General features: G+C 41.3%; 3 protein-coding genes across 3 annotated transcripts; 1 reads left to right on the forward strand and 2 right to left on the reverse strand.

Moving 5' to 3' along the window:
- Positions 1-9,103: 9,103 nt before the first annotated feature.
- LOC102704678 lies at positions 9,104-12,638 on the reverse strand. The gene is made up of 5 exons (XM_040520623.1): positions 12,160-12,638; positions 11,300-11,492; positions 10,956-11,189; positions 9,841-9,983; positions 9,104-9,358 (listed from the first exon to the last, which is right to left on the reverse strand). Exons 1-5 carry the CDS (start codon positions 12,636-12,638, stop codon positions 9,274-9,276), a joined length of 1,134 nt encoding a protein of 377 aa, XP_040376557.1. The 3' UTR covers positions 9,104-9,273.
- A 1,899-nt stretch (positions 12,639-14,537) lies between these two features.
- LOC102699566 (pentatricopeptide repeat-containing protein At1g09900-like) lies at positions 14,538-17,856 on the forward strand. The gene is made up of 2 exons (XM_006647335.3): positions 14,538-16,397; positions 17,562-17,856. The coding sequence occupies exon 1, from the start codon at positions 14,591-14,593 to the stop codon at positions 16,259-16,261; it is 1,671 nt and encodes a 556-aa protein (XP_006647398.2). The 5' UTR covers positions 14,538-14,590; the 3' UTR covers positions 16,262-16,397; positions 17,562-17,856.
- Positions 17,857-18,720: 864 nt separating this feature from the next.
- On the reverse strand, positions 18,721-21,368 carry LOC102704953 (probable protein kinase At2g41970). The gene is made up of 8 exons (XM_006648695.3): positions 21,270-21,368; positions 20,933-21,101; positions 20,535-20,788; positions 20,311-20,437; positions 19,765-20,038; positions 19,525-19,657; positions 19,316-19,402; positions 18,721-19,212 (listed from the first exon to the last, which is right to left on the reverse strand). The coding sequence occupies exons 2-8, from the start codon at positions 21,015-21,017 to the stop codon at positions 19,069-19,071; spliced, it is 1,104 nt and encodes a 367-aa protein (XP_006648758.2). The 5' UTR covers positions 21,018-21,101; positions 21,270-21,368; the 3' UTR covers positions 18,721-19,068.
- Positions 21,369-22,676: the final 1,308 nt, after the last annotated feature.

Genomic DNA, 22,676 nt, shown 5'->3' on the forward strand with positions numbered 1-22,676 from the left:
CCTGGGGCCGGATGGGTGTTGCTTGTATTTTATTTAAATAGTTATAAAAATATAAAAAATTTGATAAGATAGATTAGTACGAGTTATATCACTTTATAAACATGCAAATTTAAATTCGACATCTACGTGTGGTGACAAAAATAATTGTGAATGTGCTTATACTAGTTTTATTTTATTTTTGTTTTTTTTGCTACAACTTGTATAAGTTGAATTTAAACTTGCATGTTTATGAAGTGATATAACTCATATTAAATTATCTTATTAAATTTTTTCATATTTTTTAATAACTATTTAGATGACATACAAATATACGAATGTACATTCTCTTCGTGTGCTAAAAACAGTTCTCTGATGAAATGCAGAGACAGTTAAGTGGACGGATAGGGCAAAAGGGTATGCATTTTCTGACACGTCGTGTGTTACGGCAGACGTCTGATGCCAGCACGATTTTGGTGTGTCGTGTTCGCTGCGTTTCAAAATATAATTATTTTCTTAATATAATTAAGCTTAAAAAGAAAAAAAATTATGTTATCTGATATCTCTCATAATACATGAGGAATGGAGAAAGTCAGTAGAAGGGTACATGGGGATAAAATGGGGATAAAATAAGAAAATTTTGAACGAAAGATGGTCGAGGGAATAAATATTATGGTAAATAGTATTAAAATAGTTATGTTTTGATATAAAATTTAAATAAAAAATACTTGCACTTTGAACTGATAGTATATTCTACATACTAGTGTAGTTCTCTAGCGAATTACTTTAAGTTATAAGAATTACCTGTTACGTTCAAAAATAAGTTTATCTGGTTCGAATTTGAGCATCTTATGATTTTTCAAGATTCATACGTACGCATACAGATGGTCGCCGGACGGCCGTAGCCGTGTTCGGTTGAGGCGAAAGGGTAGGTTGTCATGAGACTCCAAGTTCAGAGCCCCCCGGGGGCGCGCGAAACGCCGAGTTTTGTTTGCAGACTGATTTTGTTTCAGGTGATAAATCAAACAGAAAGTCGTTCGCAGCAGCAAAATTGAGCTTCTTCTTTTGGATTTGAAAATTGCAATTAATTGCACTCCATTTGTTGAATCCTGAATAACTACGCATTAGAAAGTTACAAAAAATACTACTGAACATAAAAATAAAGTTAGAAATGAAGAAAACTATAGAAATATATTCTAATCCCTCGAGAGGATGCCACATTATTTTTACATGCCATTCAAATAGTTATGATTTTTAAATGAATAAAATAACATAACATATGATATATTTATCCACAAACATGTGAATTCGATTATATAAGTTGTACTCTCTCCGTTTCTTCCGTTTCATAATGTAAGATGTTTGACTTTTTTCTTATAAAATTTGATCATTTGTTTTATTCAAAAAAATATGAAAATATAATTTATTTTGCTTGTAACTTATTTTATTATCCAAAGAACTTTAAACACGACTTATTATTTTTTATATTTGTACTAATTTTTTAATAAGACGAATGGTCAAACGTTGTAAAAAAAAAATCAAACATCTTACATTATGAAACGGAGGTAGTAATAAACTTTACAACTTAAACTATGGCTAGTATACACATATTAACAGTAATATTTGTTTTCTACTGCAACTCACATAATTCAAATTTAGTTTTGCATGTTTGTTTATTGATATATCACCCAATAATCTATCATGTTTATTTTTCTATTTTTTTATAACTATAAGGGGACATAGAAGAAACAGGAGGATATGCTCTGAGACTTTAAAAGGGTTTGCTAATAAACTACTCCATCTATACTAAAATATACTCCCTCCGTTCCTAAATATTTGACATTGCTGATTTTTTAATACATGTTTGACCATTTATCTTATTCATTTTTTTTAAAAATATGTAAAGTTATATATATGCATAAAAGTGTACTTACCAATAAATAAAATGATATAAAAATAATCAGTGATTATGTAATTTTTTTAATAAGACGAATGATTAAACGTGCATTAAAAAGTCAATGACGTAGCTATTTCCGATCAGGAGGGTAAATCGAACTGCCACCAAAGTTCAGAGGGTTAATTAATTCGGAGCTCTTCTTTTTCTTCTATTTGTAAATTAAATTCGTATGCATGTCCATGGCATACGTCATGGATCGGACGCACGCCAAAAGGCAAGATGTACTCGATCCGTTGAATTTCTCCCCCATTTGCACGAACAGCTTTGAGAATTCGAAGGGTGTGTGATGTAATTGTACTAGGAGGTGAGGCGATCGAAGGGCAGTACAAGAGAAAGAAATCAGCAGCCATGGATGCCGGTATATAATTTGTGGAACTATTATGTATAGACCCAATTTGTCAGTCATCAAAATGGAGAAAAGAATTGGTGTTGTACATCACTTTTCCATTTTATTGCTTCGAAAAGAGTCTGAATTAGAGAAGAGTAAAGAGCATATTCAGTTTAATTTCTTATGCATGCACTGCATATTATGCTAATTGCCATATATGATTTGATATGGAGTAATATATTTTTCTTGGTTTGCACGTAATTAATACTCCCTCCATATTTTTCATATTTTTATATATAACACCGTTGACTTTTAAAATCACGTTTGATCATTCGTCTTATTCAAAATTTATATTCAAATATACAAAATTATAATGCATAATTAAAGTTTCTATAATAATAAATCATATTATAACAAAATAATTAATAATTATATTTTTTTTAATAAGACGAATGGTCAAACGTAGACCTAAAAGTCAACGGCGTCATATAAAAAAATATGGCGGGAGTACTTCGTTCCTATCAAGTTTTAATAGAGGTGTCTTAACTTACATAATTTTTATTTATTTTTATAACTATAACTTACATAAATATATTTTAACTATAAATTAAATTCTACATAATTATTTTAAATAAAATAAATAGTTAAATATGTAAAAAATTTAATACCATTATTTATTACTAAGGGAGTAATTAAGGAGTAGTAAGTTTCATGAGATCAGATTGGGAGATGACATGGATGGCCGGGAGCTGGTGGCACTCTGCCGCCGCCGACGAGGACGCGTGCACGCCAGCGTCGCCGCCGGCATGCCGCACCGTGGTACCGTTGTCGTCGACCCCGCGGGGCGCCGGGCCGGCCGCCGCCCGTACGTAGCTAGCTTCGTCGTCGATCACAGCAAGTGCCGGACGTTGGGCATGAAGGGCACGGCGAAGAGGGGCTCCACGCCGAGCCACGGCGGGCACGACGACGACGCCGACGCGTGGCCGCCGTGGGGCGGCCCCGTGAGCGCCGCCACGTAGATCGCCGCCAGCCTGCGCACCGCGCGCCGTAGCCACCTCGCCGCCAGCCACCTCAGCCGCAGCCGCCGCAGCACCCCTCTCCCGCGCCCGCCGCTGCCACCACCACGCCTTCCTCCTCCTCCTCCTAGCCGGACGACCGGGAGCTTCCGTCGCCGCCCGAGCCCGCGCCACACCAACGAACCCCCGCGACGACGCGGCTCGCCGGCGACGACGTCGCCGTCGCATGGCGCGCCCCCCATCCTCCTCTCCTCTTCGCGGCGGCTACTAGGCGCCTACCTAGGCTAGGCTTGCTGCCTAGCTCGTCTCGCCCTTGGTTCTCTCTGAAGAGATATATCAAAGAGAGCAGTGGCGTTGTACTACTGCTGCTGTACTGCTGCCTGCTTTTTGTGTCACGCAATTAGGGTGGTAATAGGCCTAATTATTTTGTTTATAAAATTTAAGGGACGAGTTTAAAATTAAAATTGTATAAAGTTTTAAGCTAAATTTTTTTAGAATTAAATAGGGTCATGAAAGAATCCACCGGCCTTGGCCCATTTACACTCCTACATGCAATCGGTGCTAAATTGAATCTAAAATTTTAAGGATACATCTGTCTAAAAATTAACGCACCTAGATTGATATTTTTTAATAAACTAGTAATAATTATAAAATTAACAATATTATTCAATATATAAATAATAAGTAAAAGGTATTTATATTCAGGTGAGTTTTTCTTCTAGAAATACGTATATACCTGGTACACCCTTTAGCTACGCCCCTGCATGCAAGCCAACCTCATTTGTATCAAACGTCGTCTACTAGCTATGTTCTGGGTTACGTCGAAGACGGTACGTCCGCTCCCATTTAATCTGAATTTGGTCTAAATTCGGTCCAATTCGATCAAAATTTGTCCGAATCTATGAGATTCCTCGATTTCAGTGGATCCTGAATTTTTCCCTTTGGGCGCAATCGAATCCTTCACTCTACTCCGACCTTCCTTCAATTTCCAGCTAGCTCTAGCTGCGGATCGAGGTGCAGCCTGTACTTGCATCATCGATCATCGTAATCCTCCTCGTCGTCATCCTTCCGTTTCAGGTTTGAATTCTCGGAAGCTTGCCGGGCGTCGTCATGGACGATTCCATTTATGGCGAGCTGCAGGACAGTTGAGTGATCGAACAGATGGGAGCAGGGCACTACGTACGTTTGTGTTCATCTTGAGTTTTTTTTTCATATATATATATATATATATATATATATATATATATATATATATATATATATATATATATATATATATATAAATACAGAATGTCTGTGCTTCCAGTTCATCGTCTGTTTTGGTACTAGATGGCGATGACTAATTAATGCTGTGATATGAAGAATGGAGATGCTTTTAGATATGTCAAGAGTTTTGGTGATAACATAAACACGGTCGCTAACTACATTAATATTTTTGGAGGTGTAAACATTTATTGTAATCCAATGAGATTTGTTCCGGTCCAACAAAAAAATATCTCGATGTATCGGTATCTTGAGATACCAAATCATCTCTTATCATTGGATCTAGCTAAATAGTATGTGTACTGTTAGATCTAATGATCAGAAACGATTTAATACCGATACCTCGAGATACCTTTTGTTACTTTTTATTGGACTGAAACAAATCTATAATCCAAATGTTGCTTTAGTAAAGTATGAGGATGAAGATCGCTTGTGGTTATAGCTCGTTGAGGTATGATGTTTGTTGTCGTATGGTGTCTTTCCTTTTCTTTTCTTTTTCTATTTTTCTATAATTATAGGGACCAGGAGGGGTATTAGAGTAATTTATCATCTTCATGCAATATTTTATTATCGATAAACCTTTCTTTATCTAAAAACAGCACAAGAATATGGTTGGCGATGACGGAATCTGTACTCAATCCTGAACAAACATCCATGACTGATGCCACTAACTATTGATCATCGTTAATTGACTTTTCCTGCTAAAAAGACACCTATGTCGATCTCAAGTTTGCTCTTTCCTGCCACAACAGTTCTCTTCCACAGAGATGGAAATATTGATCTAAAATCAAGCGATTAATTGGGTAAGCGGCATGAAAGTTTAGTTGGTCGATCAGAAGAAGCAATTCGATCATCTTTCTTGGTACCAGATGACAACACTCGCTTGTGTAAAGATCTGCTTGTCTGCAGATGAATTTGCGCATGTCAGAGTTTTTGGTGATAAGAACGGTTGCTAATAAACAGCAGCCTAGGCATATGGTTGATGCCTTGGTGTTGGCTGAATTTGCACTCAATCCAGAAGAGAAATAAGTGCCCTGCTGATTGGTTTATCAATGTCATTGTTATGCCAAAAGAACACTGCCTGATTATGTCATCCCTAGGAGACAATATATATTTCATACCATATTACCATGCTCATTTCTACGGCCATTACTGCTACAGCTCCTACTACAGAGGTGGTGATCTTGTGAAATTCAGTATTTCCTTCCCTCCGTTTCGTAGTGTAAGACTATCTAGACTTACTTAAATTCATATAGTTTATATATGTGTCTAGATTATTTAGATGCTAATAAATCTAGACAAGACTAAAGTTATGAAACGAAGGGAGTTCTAAGCAGACTACAACTTTTAGAAGCTATCGTCGTGCAAGTATAGATGATTGGCAAGATTCTAGTTCCAGCATAGTAAAGCTCTCCGTGGACAATTTCCACGGGAGTGGGCGCTGAAACCGGTAGTGCTCACAGGCAGGGGCGGATCCAGGAAAAAATCGTAGGGAGGACTGAACAAACCGGCTGCCGTGTGCGGGTGCGTCCTTGTCGTCCTCCGTCGTGCCGTGTGTGCCGGGCTCCCTATCATGCCACGCGCCGCTGCCGACCCCTACCGCGTGCGTAGGCCACTCACCGCTCGGCCCGCTCGTACGCGCTCGCCATCGGCTGCCAGCTGATGACCGCCTCCGCCGCTCTGTGCATCCATCGTACACCGCCAGCCGCCTGAGATTGGGTGGGTGAGTGAGGATTAGGGTATTATGGTGGAGAGGGGGTGTGGATTGGGATGAGAATGGACGGTTTGGATAGAAACAGATGAAAATGGATAGCTGAATGTTGATGGCTATGTTCTAAGTGGGTTAAGTCAAGGAAACAAATTTAATAGGCTTCTTTTCATAACGGTCTAACACTTCATCTTCTAGCTCTAACCACGAACTGAAGAACTCCATCCCCCATCCCATGAAACCATAGAGAAGATTTGTAGGGAGTCTTAAGAGAGGGCTTAGGGGGGTCTCCATAGGATTGGCGCCGGTAGTGGGGGCTGAAGACCATAGCCCCCATGCCACCTCCGCCGCTGCTCACAGGATTCACAAAACCGTTACCAGATTAAAAACCGCTGAGAACAAATGAAACTCGAATAAATTTTATCACTAAATTATAGATCAGTTTGAATTTGACCGGTTAATTTTGTCAAAAAAATTTGACCGGTTAACGAGGCGGTTTGCAAAATCGAGCCAGCTTAAAACCTCAAAAGTTGATGAAAACCGCTAGGTTTTTCACTGCTTCTGTGAACCCCGAGCGCTCCTACGTGTGACCCAATCTCCACCATCTCAAACCCTGAATATATTGTCCCGTCATGTGTCGACGCGAAGCAGCTAGCTAGCTATTATCCCCGTTCCACATTATAAAACTTCTTGGCCTTACCTAAATTTATAGGTATGCTAATTAATCTAGTCACATATACAAACTATATACATGAATATATAGATGAATCTAGGTAATTCAGAAAGCCTTATAATATAGAACGGAGGGAGTAGCAACTAAGGATATACACGATCGAGCTGAATGCCAAGAAACCTTTTGGAAGCTAGTAGCAACCTCTGCGGCTCTGCCCTGAAAAATGCACCTCACCTGGCCTCCTCACTTGCACCGAAATCCGCCGATTGTTGTTGACATCGAGAAGAAAGCAAGCAGATGGAAAGAGAGACTGGAAAGGTGTCTCGTTAGATTAGGTGCAGGAGCAGCTAGCTTGCTCATCAGGTTTGGCTCGTCCCAAGAGCCATAAATTGACACCCCTATCCATTCATTCTTGGTGCCACTCTTGTTAAATTGTCCATATGCAAGGCTCTAGCTTCTAGTAGCTGAAACAAGGGCAAAGTTCATCATCAACACAAATATAAAATGGTTTTCTGATGAAAAAGAAAACCCATTTCTGTCAGGAATAGAACATGGTTTTTGATGAGAAGGAAAAACACTTTTGTCAGGGTGTGCTCATGCTATCCAATTTAGGATCCAGATGTTCTTCCCCCCTGGTTTTGCCTCTTCCAAAAGGTTCAGTTTTGGTGTAGTGTCTATCAACCAAACTTTCTAAGATAAGAAGTTAACTTTCCACTAAGATCACAACAACCACCTTACATGCCAGAAATATTTGACAAAGTTCATTGGTTCCCTGTGATCTCCTACCACTGATATTACACAAAATGTTTCCCTAGCCACATGAATTTGACGATGACAACATTGCATAACCACAAGAGAGATTTGCTCCAGTGGAACAAAAAGTATCTCAAGTTACCGATACCTCACGGTACCAAATTATTTTTAATCATTGGATCTAACAATGTCCATCCTGCTCAGCTATCCAATGGTGAGAAATGATTTATTAACCTGAGGTACCGATACCTCGAGATACTTTTTGTTGGACCAAAGCAAATCTCATCACAAGAACATCCCCATGAGAAGGAAGGGGTGGATCTGTAGAAGGCCTTTTTTCTATTGCATTCCAAAACAAGATTTGCTTCGGTCCAACAAAAAGTATATCAAGTTAGCAGTATCTCAAGGTGTCAAATTGTTTCTCACCATTAAATCTAGCTGAGTAGTATGTGCACTATTAGATCCAACGATCAGAAAAGATTTGGTACCGCAAGGTACTTTTTATTGTTTTTTGTTGGACTGAAGCAAATCTCTTCCAAAACATATTTAGCAGCCATTTGATAAAGACATGGTTAGAACTTTTGCAAGCAATTGTGCAATAAAAATGTACATAAAGTTTCAAAGAAAGGCCAAATCAATCAATTGATGAATAGATGCTTTTCCTTTTTATTAGAAATCTAGCATGGCATTCAAACAATTGCAGATAAGTCCTAACTTTGGTCCAGAGTGGCACAGTACCCCAGTACCCATGTTTCTTAGCTATCGACTTATTATTACTTGTATTGTATTTCATAGAAACTAACCATAACCAAAATTTCGCCATCTCTAGGGAGCAGGTTAGTCTAGATTTTCCAATTGTCATCAAAGGGTTTTTTTTATCATTCTTGAGAAGTATCTTAAGGTACCAAAAATTTTAGTGTAAAATTTTGGTACCTCGAAGTACTAAATTTTTACACTAAAAAATATAGTAGCTTAAGGTACTGTTTTTTAAGAATGATAAAAAAGCTCATCACCAAAACTCATCTCCCAGTGACCGTCATTCCAATGTCGAACAATTTACAATTTAGTCAATGGTGAGTTTTTGTGAAACCTTACGGTCATAAATTTATTTTTCAGGACTATACTCTTATAACTTTAAAAGCATGAGGAAGTTAAGACCCAAGTAGGCATCTTACAGACCCAACACTAGCATTGTCATCTCGAGCATTTCCCATCACTTCGATCGTTGAAACATGCATACAAGGATTTACAGAATATACTCAAGCAGTTAAACTAACTACTTCATTGTTGTTGAAGAGCTACACAACAAAGCTGTTCATATAATTCTGGTGCACCAACAACTGTGATGCAGCTGTTGGAACTGTTAGTAGTAGATTAAGAGCGTTCAGAAATTAGAACAGTGAGCCGATTCTCATCAGAAACACGATCTGGAATTGACACATCATATCATCAGTTAATACCAGGACACGTCACAAAATTGTATAACAAAATTCAGTTAAACATTGATTTCAGAAAGAGATTTTTGCTATGCATATGCAAGAACTAACAGATGTAGTAAGCGAACGGTTGCTTCATGACATTGATAAGTATGCTATCCTTTCATTTGCTCCTGTTGTAGTCATCAATCAGTTTCTCAACATCCTTCCAGAACAAACCTTCCACAAGAACCCCATCTTTGGTGAACCTGGACCAAAAAAAAGGGTTAAAAGCAGTGGAAACAGAACTGCAGGCATTCAGAAGAAACAGCGAATAGTGCTACCAACAAGTACTAAATAGATAAAAAGTTAGCTGACAGATGAAATTCCCATGGAAATTGCATTCATCAAGCAAACATTTCTTGGTTTGGCATAAGGTAAGTGGAGCATGGACCAATTTTGCAAAATTTAGACTCACTAATTCATTAGCTTGTATCAAACTATATATAGAGGTGCAGGCCTGTTTATACTGACATCATAACACTATTAAGCAAACATAAGATTTTACAAGCAGCAAAGCATTAAATTGTAATGTTTGAACCCTGAAACTACAATAAAATTCAGACGTGTCCTTTCAACTCAATTGTTGTCAATAGTGACTGCAGAATAAATGCATAAGATTATAATACATTTCAGCCGACATAAATAATTTACATTGTCATCAGAACATAAAATATACAAGAACTGTTACCATTTTGTGACACTCTTAGTGAAATGCACTCGATCAGTTGAAGATTTATACTGTGGATCTGCACTTGCTATTGTGAGGGTATACAAGTCTGACAATCTTGGTAATTTTGAAGATAAAACAAGTCCAGTGCTATTAAATAAACCCTGTAACAAAAGTACAGCAGGGAACACGTTTTTAGAATTGAACAAAACACAAGGAAAAAAAAGAATGTGTTCACAGCATCAATTACAATTATCAAAGTTACACATTTACTTCTCACAAGTAAATAATTGATGTCACATTCACACTTCACATGATGTAATAGGCTACCAGAAATGATCCTATCAACCAAATAAAGTAAAAATTTAACTATATTAAATTGCTACAGCTATTCAGCCTGAATAATAAGTACGTCGAAATTTCCCCGAAATCACATTTACAAAACAAATTTATTATGCAACCGGTCCCCACATGACAGCAACTTACAGAGATACTAATTTTTTTTAGCTCAAAGGTTAAAACTTGCTTCTATTGAAGGACCCGGAGTAGGAATGTAGGATAGCTAGTCCCCTGGACAATGTTGATGCTCTGCTCTTATATTAAAGGCAAGTGTAGAATACCAAAATTTACAGATGTGCATTGGGAATATAACTAGTTCCACCAAAAAAAAAAAAACAAAAAGCAGTTCACAACTCAACGTTCACCAATACAGTAAAACTAGCTTGTCAAAGTAATAACAGGAGAAAAACTGCTAATCAAAGCCAAAATCTGGAAAATGAAGTTGATGCAGAGCAGTTGCAACAACAATATAAAGAACAAACTTTTGTAAACTGTAAATAAACACTAGGATTTAAATTCAAGTATAATTATGAAAACATTTTGTGGATTGTAGCAGCACGTTCAAGGGACAAACACGTATGCAGAATGAGCAGCAGTGGTGGTGGATGATAATCTTCAACCTATCTCACCACTAACTCCTTTATATTTTCTTTTAAAAAATAGCTGATCTATATCAAACTATTTTTATTTACCATACTTTAATAACATGCTAATGATATTTTTTAATAAAATTTTATTACGGCGCATGCGTGATATGCTACTTAGTTATTACAAACTCTGGGATGCGACTGTCTCACCTCAGGAGGATACGCGAAGAGGATGGCGTTCTTCTCCTTGGTGTAGCTAACGATCTGCAGCACCACGTTGAGCGCCGCGTACAGCGCGATGCAGACGAGGAGGACGCCCCTGTTCTCGGGGAACCTCCCGGGGTAGAACTGCGCGAGGAGCGCGACGGCGACCACCGCCGCGCCGACCGCCAGCTTCCGGCTGCTCAGCCGCGTGTCCTCGGCGTAGCCCTTGCTATTCACGGCCTGCCGCAATACACCACAGCATTCATCAGAAATGGCTAAGAGCCCTCATCAAATCTCAAATCGGGAGGATCTCGGAGGGGGTTAGGGTCTAGCGTTGCTGCCGCCCGCACCTCGGAGACGGTGTCGTCGAGGAGGTGCTTGATGGAGTAGGGGTCGAGGAGGTTGGCCTTGTTCGCCGCCGGTGAGGAGGCGGGGGCGCCGCCGCCGTTGGTCGCTATCCGCGTCGTCGTCGCCGTCGAGACTCGAGACAGAGGAGGATGTCGTGGCCTGGTGGGTACTACTGAACAGTATGATGCAATGTTTCACTGACGGGTGGGGCCGGATACGAGGTGGACCGTGTTTGCCACGTCGGAGGCTTCGTTCGCCTGAACCGGTGGATGACTTGGAAGTCCACGTCAGCATAAAACTCTCCCATTTTTTTTTTACTTTAATGCTCTTTTATAAGATTATTAATTGACATTTTGACATTTATGCTCCTTTGCCTTGTTAGAATCGAAGGGAATGTATTCATATCAAAATTTAAATCATCATTTATAATATGACTAACGGGTATTTGGATTTCAATGTATCTTTTGTCCATTTTGGTGCAGTCCAAACTTGAAAAATGAAATTCATTCCTTTTTGAAAGAAAATTTTTCTATATTGCAAGAATACCATCGACCGATGGTTTTAGAAATATTTTATAACTTTTAGGTAGTTTTTTTTGGTAGTTTTTTTTTATAATGGATTATATTAAACCCGTCTAAGCTGTACACAACCCAACTTTTAGATAGTTTTGAAATGATGATTTAAATTTATGGTAAATTTACAGTTGTCCAAACAATAAGAATAGCAAAGATATCCCGTAACTAACGAAGCATAGCGATACGTACATTTTCGTAAAATTTCATTTAATAATCCAATACGTATATATGCAGTGTCGTACATTTTTGTAGCGCCGCGGCGCCGGCGGCGAACTCTCACAGCTCACGCCGGTGGCGCGGAAGAGGATGACGGCAGCGCCCCCGCCTCCTCCTCCTCGCGGGCCTTGCCCTGCCGGCGCCGGAGATGGCGCGCGAGCAGCCCCAGGCACGCGCCGATCAGGGCCACCTGCATTGCCGCCGCGACGGCCGCGAGCGCGATCCCGACCCTCTCGCCGAGGTTGAGCCTCGGCTTCCTCTTCCTCCCCCGCGGCGCCGGACCACCACCACGCGAGCCTCTACCACCCCGCGGATGAGGCGCGCCCGTGGGGCTTCGGTGGTCGCCACCGTTCGTGGTGGGGGACGGCGCCGGCGCCGGCGCCGGGGACGGCGAGGGACGACGGGAGCCGCCGCCGCCGTCGAGCCGCCGTCTGGTGACGCTGAAGACGACAGCGGGGAGGGAGCACGAAGGCCGCAGAAGCACCACCAGCACGAGGAGCACGAGGAGAGCGGCGACGGCGACGACTGCTGCACGCGGTCGCGGCGCCATGGCCTGGCCGCTGGCTGGAGGACGATCGATATGGAGACGCCGTGCGGGGGTGTGCCTGCCGTGCCGTGTACGAGCGGGTGGGGAGGGGAAGGAAGCCGGAAGCGGCGGTGGCGGTGTGCTGGCTGGCTGCCCGGTGCGGCTGGGAAGTCGCTGACGGCGATGGCGGCGGGCTGGCTGTGGCTGGACTGATGGAGATGTGGCCTCCTCTCTCTCTGGCCTTTGGGTGGTTGCAACATCCAACGACTAACAGCTCAACTTATGACGTTAAAACAGCAACAATTTATAGCATAGCTTCCCCGTAACTAGTAATCCCTTCGTTCCCTTCTATTTAGACAGAGATGGGCGTTAGTTTTTTTTTTCCCCTCCGGTCAATTTGGTTCGGTTAAACTTCCTCCGCCCATTCCATATTACAACAGTTTTTAGAATTGTCTGGATTTATATGTTTTATATATGTATATAGATTTATTTGCATATAAATGAATCTATACAAGACTAAGACCAGAAAGTTTTATAATATGAAACGGAGATAATACAGTTTTTCCAAAAATCGTTTTTTCATAAAGCGTAGCACGTCGGCTAACCCAAATGAACACAACTTCCTACATACAAACTTTCTCCATATAAACTTTCTATATATATTTAGTGTATAATTATTGGTGTTATAGAAACAAGGATCCTTATATTAGTACCTCATGACATATGACGATCAAGATTAGCATCTCTTGGAAGGGATCAGCCATCAACGGCTAGGGAGCATATCAATCTCTCCTCTCCTAGGACCTCAAGGCCTAAAAGGGAAGGGTCTTTTGGAGGGTTTTGCGGGACCCAACCCTATGCTGATAAGGAGACAAGCTATTTCGGATCTAGGTGTGTCTCTTTGGGAGGGAGGTGGGCCACCCCAACCACGTAAAGAGCAAAACTAGTGCCATGTAGCCTGACGCTCGATATAAGATGAATGGTTGAATATATATCCAAAAGTCAACGGTATTAATTAGAAAAAAAAAGAACGAGCATGTATATATATTATCCATGTCACTTAAAAGTCACTGCTTGTTTGAGTTGATGACAGGGTCACGGAGCATCCACATAAACCTATATGAATCCTCTGTACTCTTAGATTCCATTTTCAGAAGATTCTTTTAGTCAGAGCTTCTCACAAAATCTTAAGAAACCAAAATCTCTCCCAAAGAAAAGGTTGTAAAATCGAGAATATGATGCAATAAGATGGAAAAACCAACTTTTCTAAATTCATAGAAACTAGTTTCTCACCGACTACTTATCAGAATCTTCGTATACCAAATAGGACCTTACGATTATTTTGGTCGCAATGCATTTCTTTAGAATCTAGTTAGTTAGAGGATTCCCTTGTAATTCTATTATTAGTTTGTCTAGCCACAAGTATCAAAGATTGTGGTAAACCTTTTGAACTTGTTGACTAATAACAGCATTTAAAATACTTGGTTTGAGAACATAGGAATGTCGACGTTTGTAGACTTATTTTGAAAAATACTTCTAAAATATCACAAACTAATTCTAGTATAAACCATAATCAAAACCATATCTTAAGACCGTGAAAAAAAGAGAAAGAAACATTGCATCATTTTCACCAGTGATAGGATAGTAACTCACCTCTGTTAAGAACTTAAGTTTGCTGGAATGGCCGGAACCCTCGCATCATTCACATATTTTTCGCCCAGCCCACTAATCCAAATATTTCAATCAGCAAGGCCCATTAAGAAAACAATGCTCCGGCCCATAATAAAACCGAGCTCAGGCCCATTAGGAAACAATATTCTGGCCCATGAAATAAGCGAGCACAGGCCCATGAACCAAGCAAATACTCCGGCCCATGAAACAACCGAGCACGCGGCACGCCGCACGCGCAGTCTAGCACAAACACGCCACCGCATCGCTCGACACGACACGGCTCACCTTATCGTCGTCGTCGCCCGATGGCCGCGCCCGCAGCTTCGCCGCCGACGCCGCCGCCCGCCATGTCCAGCCTCCTCTCCTTCGCCTCGTACCACCCCTACCCGTCCCTCCCCGCGCACAGGCCCGCTTCCTCCCCCAGGCCGCGCCTCCGCATCGCGGGCTCCGCCTCCGCCGCGGCGGCGGCGGCCCCCAACAACGCCGTGTCCCACCGGGCATCCTCCTCCTCCTCCGGGGACCGCCTGCGCGCGCTCGTCCGCCGGGGGGAGCTCGACGAGGCGCTCCGGCTCGTGGAGTCCTCGCGGGGACTCGAGGGGGGCACCTGCGCCGCGCTCATCAAGAAGCTCTGCGCGTCGGGGCGCACCGCGGAGGCCCGCCGCGTGCTGGCCGCGTGCGACCCCGACGTCATGGCGTACAACTCCATGGTAGCGGGCTACTGCGGCGCCGGGCAGCTCGACGCCGCGAGGCGGCTCGTCGCGGAGATGCCCATGGAGCCCGACGCCTACACATACAACACGCTCATCCGCGGACTCTGCGGTCGCGGCCGGACAGCGAACGCCCTGGCGGTGCTCGACGATATGCTCCGCCGGCGCTGCGTGCCGGACGTGGTCACCTACACCATCCTGCTCGAGGCCACGTGCAAGAGGAACGGGTACAAGCAGGCCATGAAGCTTCTCGACGAGATGCGCGCCAAGGGCTGCACCCCAGACATCGTCACCTATAATGTCGTTGTGAATGGCATCTGCCAAGAAGGACGGGTTGACGATGCCATGGAATTCTTGAAGAACCTCCCGTCGTATGGCTGTGATCCAAACACAGTTAGCTACAACATTGTGTTGAAAGGCCTGTGTACTGCGGAGCGATGGGAGGATGCTGAAGTGCTCATGGCAGAGATGGGCCAGAAGGGCTGCCCTCCAAATGTGGTAACTTTTAATATGCTCATCAGTTTCTTATGCCGGAAAGGATTGGTTGAGCCGGCGATGGAAGTTCTTGAGCAGATCCCCAAGTATGGATGCACACCTAATTCACTGAGTTACAACCCACTTCTTCACGCATTCTGCAAGCAAAAGAAGATGGATAAAGCGATGGCATTTTTAGATTTAATGGTGTCAAGAGGCTGTTATCCAGACATCGTTTCATACAACACTCTGCTTACTGCACTCTGCCGCAGTGGTGAGGTTGATGTTGCTATTGAATTGCTTCATCAACTCAAGGATAAGGGCTGCACTCCTGTCTTGATTAGTTATAACACAGTCATCGATGGCCTTACTAAGGCTGGGAAGACAAAAGAAGCATTGGAGCTGCTTAATGAGATGGTCAGCAAAGGGCTCCAGCCAGATATTATCACATACTCGACAATAGCTTCTGGTCTTTGTAGAGAAGATAGAATTGAAGATGCAATTGGAGCATTTTGTAAAGTGCAAGATATGGGCATACGGCCCAACACTGTGCTGTACAATGCGATACTTCTTGGACTTTGCAAAAGGCGTGAAACACACGGTGCTATCGACCTTTTTGTTTGCATGATAGGGAATGGCTGCATGCCGAATGAATCAACGTACACCATATTGATTGAAGGTTTGGCTTACGAGGGATTAATCAAGGAGGCACGTGAATTGCTGGATGAGTTGTGTTCTAGAGGAGTCATGAGGAAGAGATTGGTAAATAAGGGAGCCATTAGATTGCTTGATTGAACTGCAAATACGTATAAAGGGATAATATCAGTATCGAGGGCTGAGACTAATATTCTATGCATCTTCGGTAGTAGAGGAGATTTTACTGGATGTTCATTAAATGGTATCTTAATTGATGTTGCTTTCTTGACAACATGTGAGTCCTTTTCTCCACCTCTTATATTACAGACTTACAGCCCACCAGGTCTTCTAGTTGCTTGGAATTTTTGCATAATAATTGTCTTAACATGTTTTACCTTATTCTTGTACATGGTTTCATGTTTCACATTCTTGTGCTTACATGCTTATGGTTTACATGCTATATCATACTAGTTTAAGCTACATATTTAGAGCTGTTTGATCAGGAATTTGTTGCTTTAATATTCTTCATCACGTCATATCAACTAGATGAATGAATAGATGTGTTAAGGCCTTTTTAGTTCCCAAAAAGTTTTTCTAAAAACATCACATCAAATCTTTGGACACCTAAATAAAGCATTAAATATAGATGAAACAAAAAACTGATTGCACAGTTACAGAAAAAATCTTGAAACGAATCTTTTGAGCCTAATTAGTCCATGATTAGTTGTAAATGCTACAGTAACAACATGTGCTAATGATGGATTAATTAAGCTCAAAAGGTTCGTCTCGCGGTTTCTAGGCTAGCCGTGAAATTTGTTTTTTCGTTCGTGTCCGAAAACCCCTTCCATCATCCGATCAAACATCTAACGTGATGGGCTGATGGTAACTGTTTTCTCTACTCCTGTACCGTAAGCCAGAATTGAATTATGTTAGATAGTACACCCTAAAAGGTTTCAAAGTTCAGACTAGTCATGCTGTTTTCTCGGATGTGGTTCTACAGATCTGCTTGGGATAAATATAAGAACTGTGATTTAGATAATGCCAATTCAACTTGTAATATGAAAATGACTGGTTGGTTTCTATTTGAAACTATATATTTTTCATATCTGAATTGAAAACCTAAAATTCGAACTGGATTTTGGAAAAGGCTGTGATATCCAGATTTTCCTTTGGATTTTGGGTGTCATAAGATATTGACCAGTGGGCAGTGATGTGATTCAAACCTCGTCCTCATAGAGTTACTTTCAGTGCTTGTGAGTTGTGTTGTGACAGGAAAATGTTGGATTCAGTCCTCTTCCACTAAAACATAATGGCACTAGCCACTCTATGTTAAATGTCAGATCAGAAACAGGACTTTCACTTGTGCAGTAACCATCCTTAGGAGTAACAATTCTAATGTGGCATATTGTACTAAAATTGCTGATTTAATTGATTTTAGTTTTCTCTTCTTTTATTACAGTCATGCAGTGACAGATACTAATGGAAGGCCTTTGTCAGATTGCCACCATCAAGTACTTGAACAAACAGTGATTCTGAGCCTCACTGTCGAGCAAGCCTGATTTGTAATATATGCAAGGCACTGATTAGCTTGTAAGTTGTGAATCTTGCATATAAATTTGTAATGATTCCAGGCTCACCTGGTATTATGCTACACTTCTCTAGTTAATAGTTTCTCCTGCGTCAAATCAAATGAATTTTTGTTTAGGCATAACCATTTATCTTATGAGCAATATTTCCATCATTGAAAAAGTATTGAGAGGTATTATATTTTTTTAGTATAAAATTTAGTACTCCAGTTACTTTGTATTTCAAGTTACTAAAATTTTTATAAATTTCGGTACCTAGAGACCCTAGAGTTATTTTCTCAATAATGATAAAATTATCCTTGTCTTATTATTTTGTGCCTCTCAACATGCAATGTGCAAAAAAGATACATCTAGCATCCTACGTTAGAGCAAATGTTACGTAAATGAGCAATTTTATCAATTTTTGAAAAGATACTGAAAGAGAGTTTTTTTACGGTCCTTAAAAAGTACTTCGAGGTATCATATTTTTAGTATAAAAATATAGTACCTCTTAGAATTTTACATTAATTTTTTTTACTTTAAGGTACTTCTAAAGGATGGTAAAAAACCCTACTGTTTGGTACCATAATTTCTAAAGTTAATTTTGATATCTCTAGATAGTTTATACATTACATTGAGGTACCAAAATTTCTAATATTAATTTTGATGGATGTTTAACTATTCTTGATAAGTATATTGAGTATATTGAGGTACCAATTATTTTAAGGTAAAATTTTAATACCTTACCTTAAAATACTAAATTTTTACACGGAAACATATGATAACTTGAGATATTTTTTCAAGGATAGTAAAAAAGTTCTAATTTTAATACTTTTAAGTACTTTATATCTTGAGGCACCAAAATTTTAATACCTAGATATACTTTTTTAAGGATGTAAGTATCTAATGTACACCATTTATCTCCGTGGCGACCAAAACCTGATATGAGAATAGTATTTAGTCCCAGTTTTGTAGTCCCGACACAAAAAAACAGACTACTCTTCATTCCAGAGTTCTACAAAAGAAGTATCAGAGAAAAGGCAGCCATGGAAGTTCTTCGGAATGCAACCTGCAATCCTTGGTTTCTATGCAATCTTTTGAAGGACCTTAAAATTACACGTGAACTCACAAACAATAGCTTTGATTCATTACACCAGTTAGCAAAACGCCCCCTCTATATGTACGTAATTATCCTGTGGTACCCAAATGGATCAGTGTTTTTTTACAAGAAAAAAGTCATGCCGGATTGATGCTCCAAGTTTGCACGGCTTCTCAAACATTACACACTGCGTGATGCCACCAAAAGAACACACGAAACCATGTAAATCTGTGGTGTTTTTTTTTCTTCTTCTCCTTTTCATTCTGCCTAGAGCAGAACAACTGCCCATACAATTTTTTTGATCAGGCATTTTGTTGTGGTGGTGGTGGTTCTGCAGGCCCGGCTGGTTTTGTGTTCAGGAGAGGCTGGATTGCCTTCACGACGATCGTCATGTTCGGCCGGAAGTCGGCTTCGTACTGAACGCACAATGCTGCCACTGCTGCTAACTGAAAACATGAAGAAAAAAAGAGAGGAATAAACAGATGGGGTACTGACTTCTTCTGTTTTCAGGGAGGCATTACGTTTTGTCGGATTTGCTACAGTAACTACCTTAGCAACAGCCTTTGGAGGGTAGTCGCTGTTGAGCTTTGGATCGACGCACTGCTTAACTTTGTCTTCGCTCAATCTTGGAGTAGCCTACATCTCACAAGATCATGGCATAAGTAAGGCTATCGGAGACTAAACGATTGAATCATTGAAATAGGAGGCATTATGATATAAGTATTTTTTTAAAAGGAAAAACTAAAAATATGCATTACCCAAGTAACAAGACTTTGTTGCCCCTTTGGCATGGTGTGATCTACTGGTTTCCTTCCTGTTAGTAGCTCCAGAAGAATCACACCAAAGCTGTAGACGTCACTCTTTTGATTGATTTGCCCTGTCATGGCATATCTGAATATCACCGAAATCAAAACAATAACCATCAGCATGAAAATTCTGCAAAAGCAAAACTCAATGTGCAGTCTGATATGTGAAAAAAAATCATTTTTATTTCTTACTCTGGAGCATGGTAACCAAATGTTCCTAACACCCTAGTTGAATGCAACCGAGCAGCGGTGTCGGTGCCCTGGTTCGTTAGGTTAAAATCGGCGATCTTCGAGCTGAACTCATCGAATATAAGAACATTGCTGGACCGAATATCTCGATGAACGATCGATGGCTGAACTTTCTCGTGAAGGTACTCTAGCCCTCTCGCCGCCCCATAAGCTATCTTGACCCGCTGCGCCCAGTTTAGAACCGGGCCGGGTTCTGCACCCTGCACTCCCTTCTTGCCTACGCCAAGCCAAACCCGCAAATCATTCTCAATGTCACAACTTTGTCGGTATTTTTGCCGTAGGTTTTTTTTATCATCCTTGAGAAGTATCTTGATGTAACATTTTTTTTGAAAGAAAATATCTTGAGGTAACATAAATTTTAGTGTAAAAATCTTGTGTCTTAAGGTCCATTGTACCTCAAGATACTAAACTTTTACATTGAAAAAATATGGTGTCTCGACATATTTTTCAAAGATAATAAAAGAAACTCTTTTACTGTTGGGGAGTTACCATGCAGAATGTTGTGTAGGGAACCCATGGTTGCAAACTGGTAAGCCAGCATGCGGTTGCCGTCCTCCAAGCAGTAGCCCATCAGCTCCAGGAAGTACTCGTTCTTGAGCTTGGAGACCATGGCTATCTATGGCAGCGGAGGAGACAGGAACACGATCATCTCGCGAGGAAGGAGGATGAAATTGGGCTGCGGGCGGGGGCGGGCTGATCGATGGAGGGTGCACCTGGGCGGTGAACTCGGAGTCGGTCTCCTGCGAGGCGCCGGGGTCGAGCTTCTTGATGACGGCGGCGCGGCCGTCGCTGAGGGTGCCGTTGTAGACGCGGCCGTAGGAGCCCTCGCCGATGAGCGCGCGGTCGCTGAAGTTGCTGGTGATCTTCTTCAGCTCGTCGAAAGGTATCGCCGGCACGTCGATGTTCACCGGCTTGGGCGGCCCGCCCTGCCGCGGCGCGCCTGGACCTCTTGGCCCGCCTCTGTTCCCTGCGCCGCCCGTCGCCGCCAGCCAGCCAAAGAAGAAGACGAACACGAGACCGATCAGCAAGAGCACGACGACCCCGGCCGTACGCATCTAACGATCGGCACGGGCAGGAACGCCGGCGCCGGAAACGGAAGAGCGCGACGCACCGGGAGCATTGAAGTTGGGCGGCGGAGCGGCCTGGTTCGCCGGCGGCCCGTAGCTGTCCTCCTCCGCGTCTCCGCAGCAAGACATCTCCTTCCTCCGCCGGACTCACAATGCGCGGTCGGTCGATTTGGGTGCCGGCGGTCAGTGATCAGCAGATCATCGCGCCACGATCTACAACAAAAATGATCCAACAATTAGCAACCCAACGATCGAGGCAGAGATCGTTAATTTCGTTCATGGTCATCATCAACAGCGTGGGTTGGATCAAAGATTACTTCCAAGAAAGACAGAAAGAAACAAACAGTGGATGGATCGGGCGGGCAGGGAGATCATTGTTACCTCCCGCGAAGAATCCCGCATGAGATCGACGGATGGATCGATCGGGCGGGCGGGCGGGGAGCGCGTAGGGAAGAACAGCGGTTGTTTTGTTCCCCGGGAGGAGGGGTTAATGGTGGGGAATGGCGGGAGCTCCCTCTTTTCGCGCGAAAGGAGCCCTCCCACCCGTTTTTAACCTGCCTTCAAGTAAATTCTAAATCTCTGTGCTTAAGAGCACCTCCTCCTCCTCCTATTGTTAGGAGGAGGACATGACACCATGACAACCAGGGCTTTCAACCCTATGTTTCGTACGGCTCCAACTCCTAGATTCTCGTTCGAATCATCACAGTGGAAATGATGCAGTACTCCCTCTATTTTTTTTTATATGACAACTTTTAAATTTACGTTTGACCGTTCGTCTTATTTAAAACTTATGTCTAAATATATAAAATATAAAGCATATTTAAAATTTCTATAATAATAAATCATATTATAACAAAATAATTAATAATTATATAATTTTTTTAATAAGACGAAATATCAAATGTAGACCTAAAAGTCAACGGCGTCATATAAAAAAAATATGGAGGAAGTATCTGTTTAGATGTGGGAAAAAAGTTTACACCACCATGGTATATGGAGGGAGTATCTGTTTAGATGTCAGAAAAGAGTTTGCACCGTGGTTCGTGGTCCGTGGAGTATGGGTGAAGAGTCCGCACTCCATCCTTTTTAAAGTATAAATATTCAGGTTAGATATAAAAAGATAATCTAATCAGTTGAATAGTCCATTTTTGAGTTTTGAATGATTTAGATTTCCTTTGTAAATATTATATTATGGTATTATTATAGTACTGTAATATAGTAAATTGTTTCTAGATATTATATCATTCCTTTGAATGAAATAGTAAATTATTTCTAAATATTATATCATTCCTTTGAATGATATAGAATGATATAGTAAATTATTTCTAAACATTGATGTGATAAGAATTATTTGAGTCAGCGTAGCACTATTTATTATATTATGGTATAACATTTAAATAGTATATATGCTTCTAAGAAATTTATATGGTTAAATATGTGATTCTATGTTGACATGTTTTTGCCTATATATTTCCTTTTTTATTTTTGACATTATTTTCATTACTATTTTCGTTTCCGGTTCAACATATTTCGATTTAACCGTAGGCGGAGCGACCGTTCCTAATGAACACTAATATCGCTACGGCGGTAGAACATTAGAATGAGAAATTTAAAAATACGTCACTCCATAAAGGTGGCTTTAATATGATGCCGTCCCATAGATTTATAGAACGTCCTTATAAAAATGCCACTCCGTAGAATATGTTTTTTTACTAAAATGCCACTTTGGGGTGATTAAAGGCTAACCATCTTTGTCGGCGCGGTCGTCGTCGAACTCGTCGTCATCGC

The sequence above is a fragment of the Oryza brachyantha genome, chromosome 2 (assembly GCF_000231095.2).
Source record: "Oryza brachyantha chromosome 2, ObraRS2, whole genome shotgun sequence".
Lineage (NCBI taxonomy): Eukaryota > Viridiplantae > Streptophyta > Magnoliopsida > Poales > Poaceae > Oryza > Oryza brachyantha.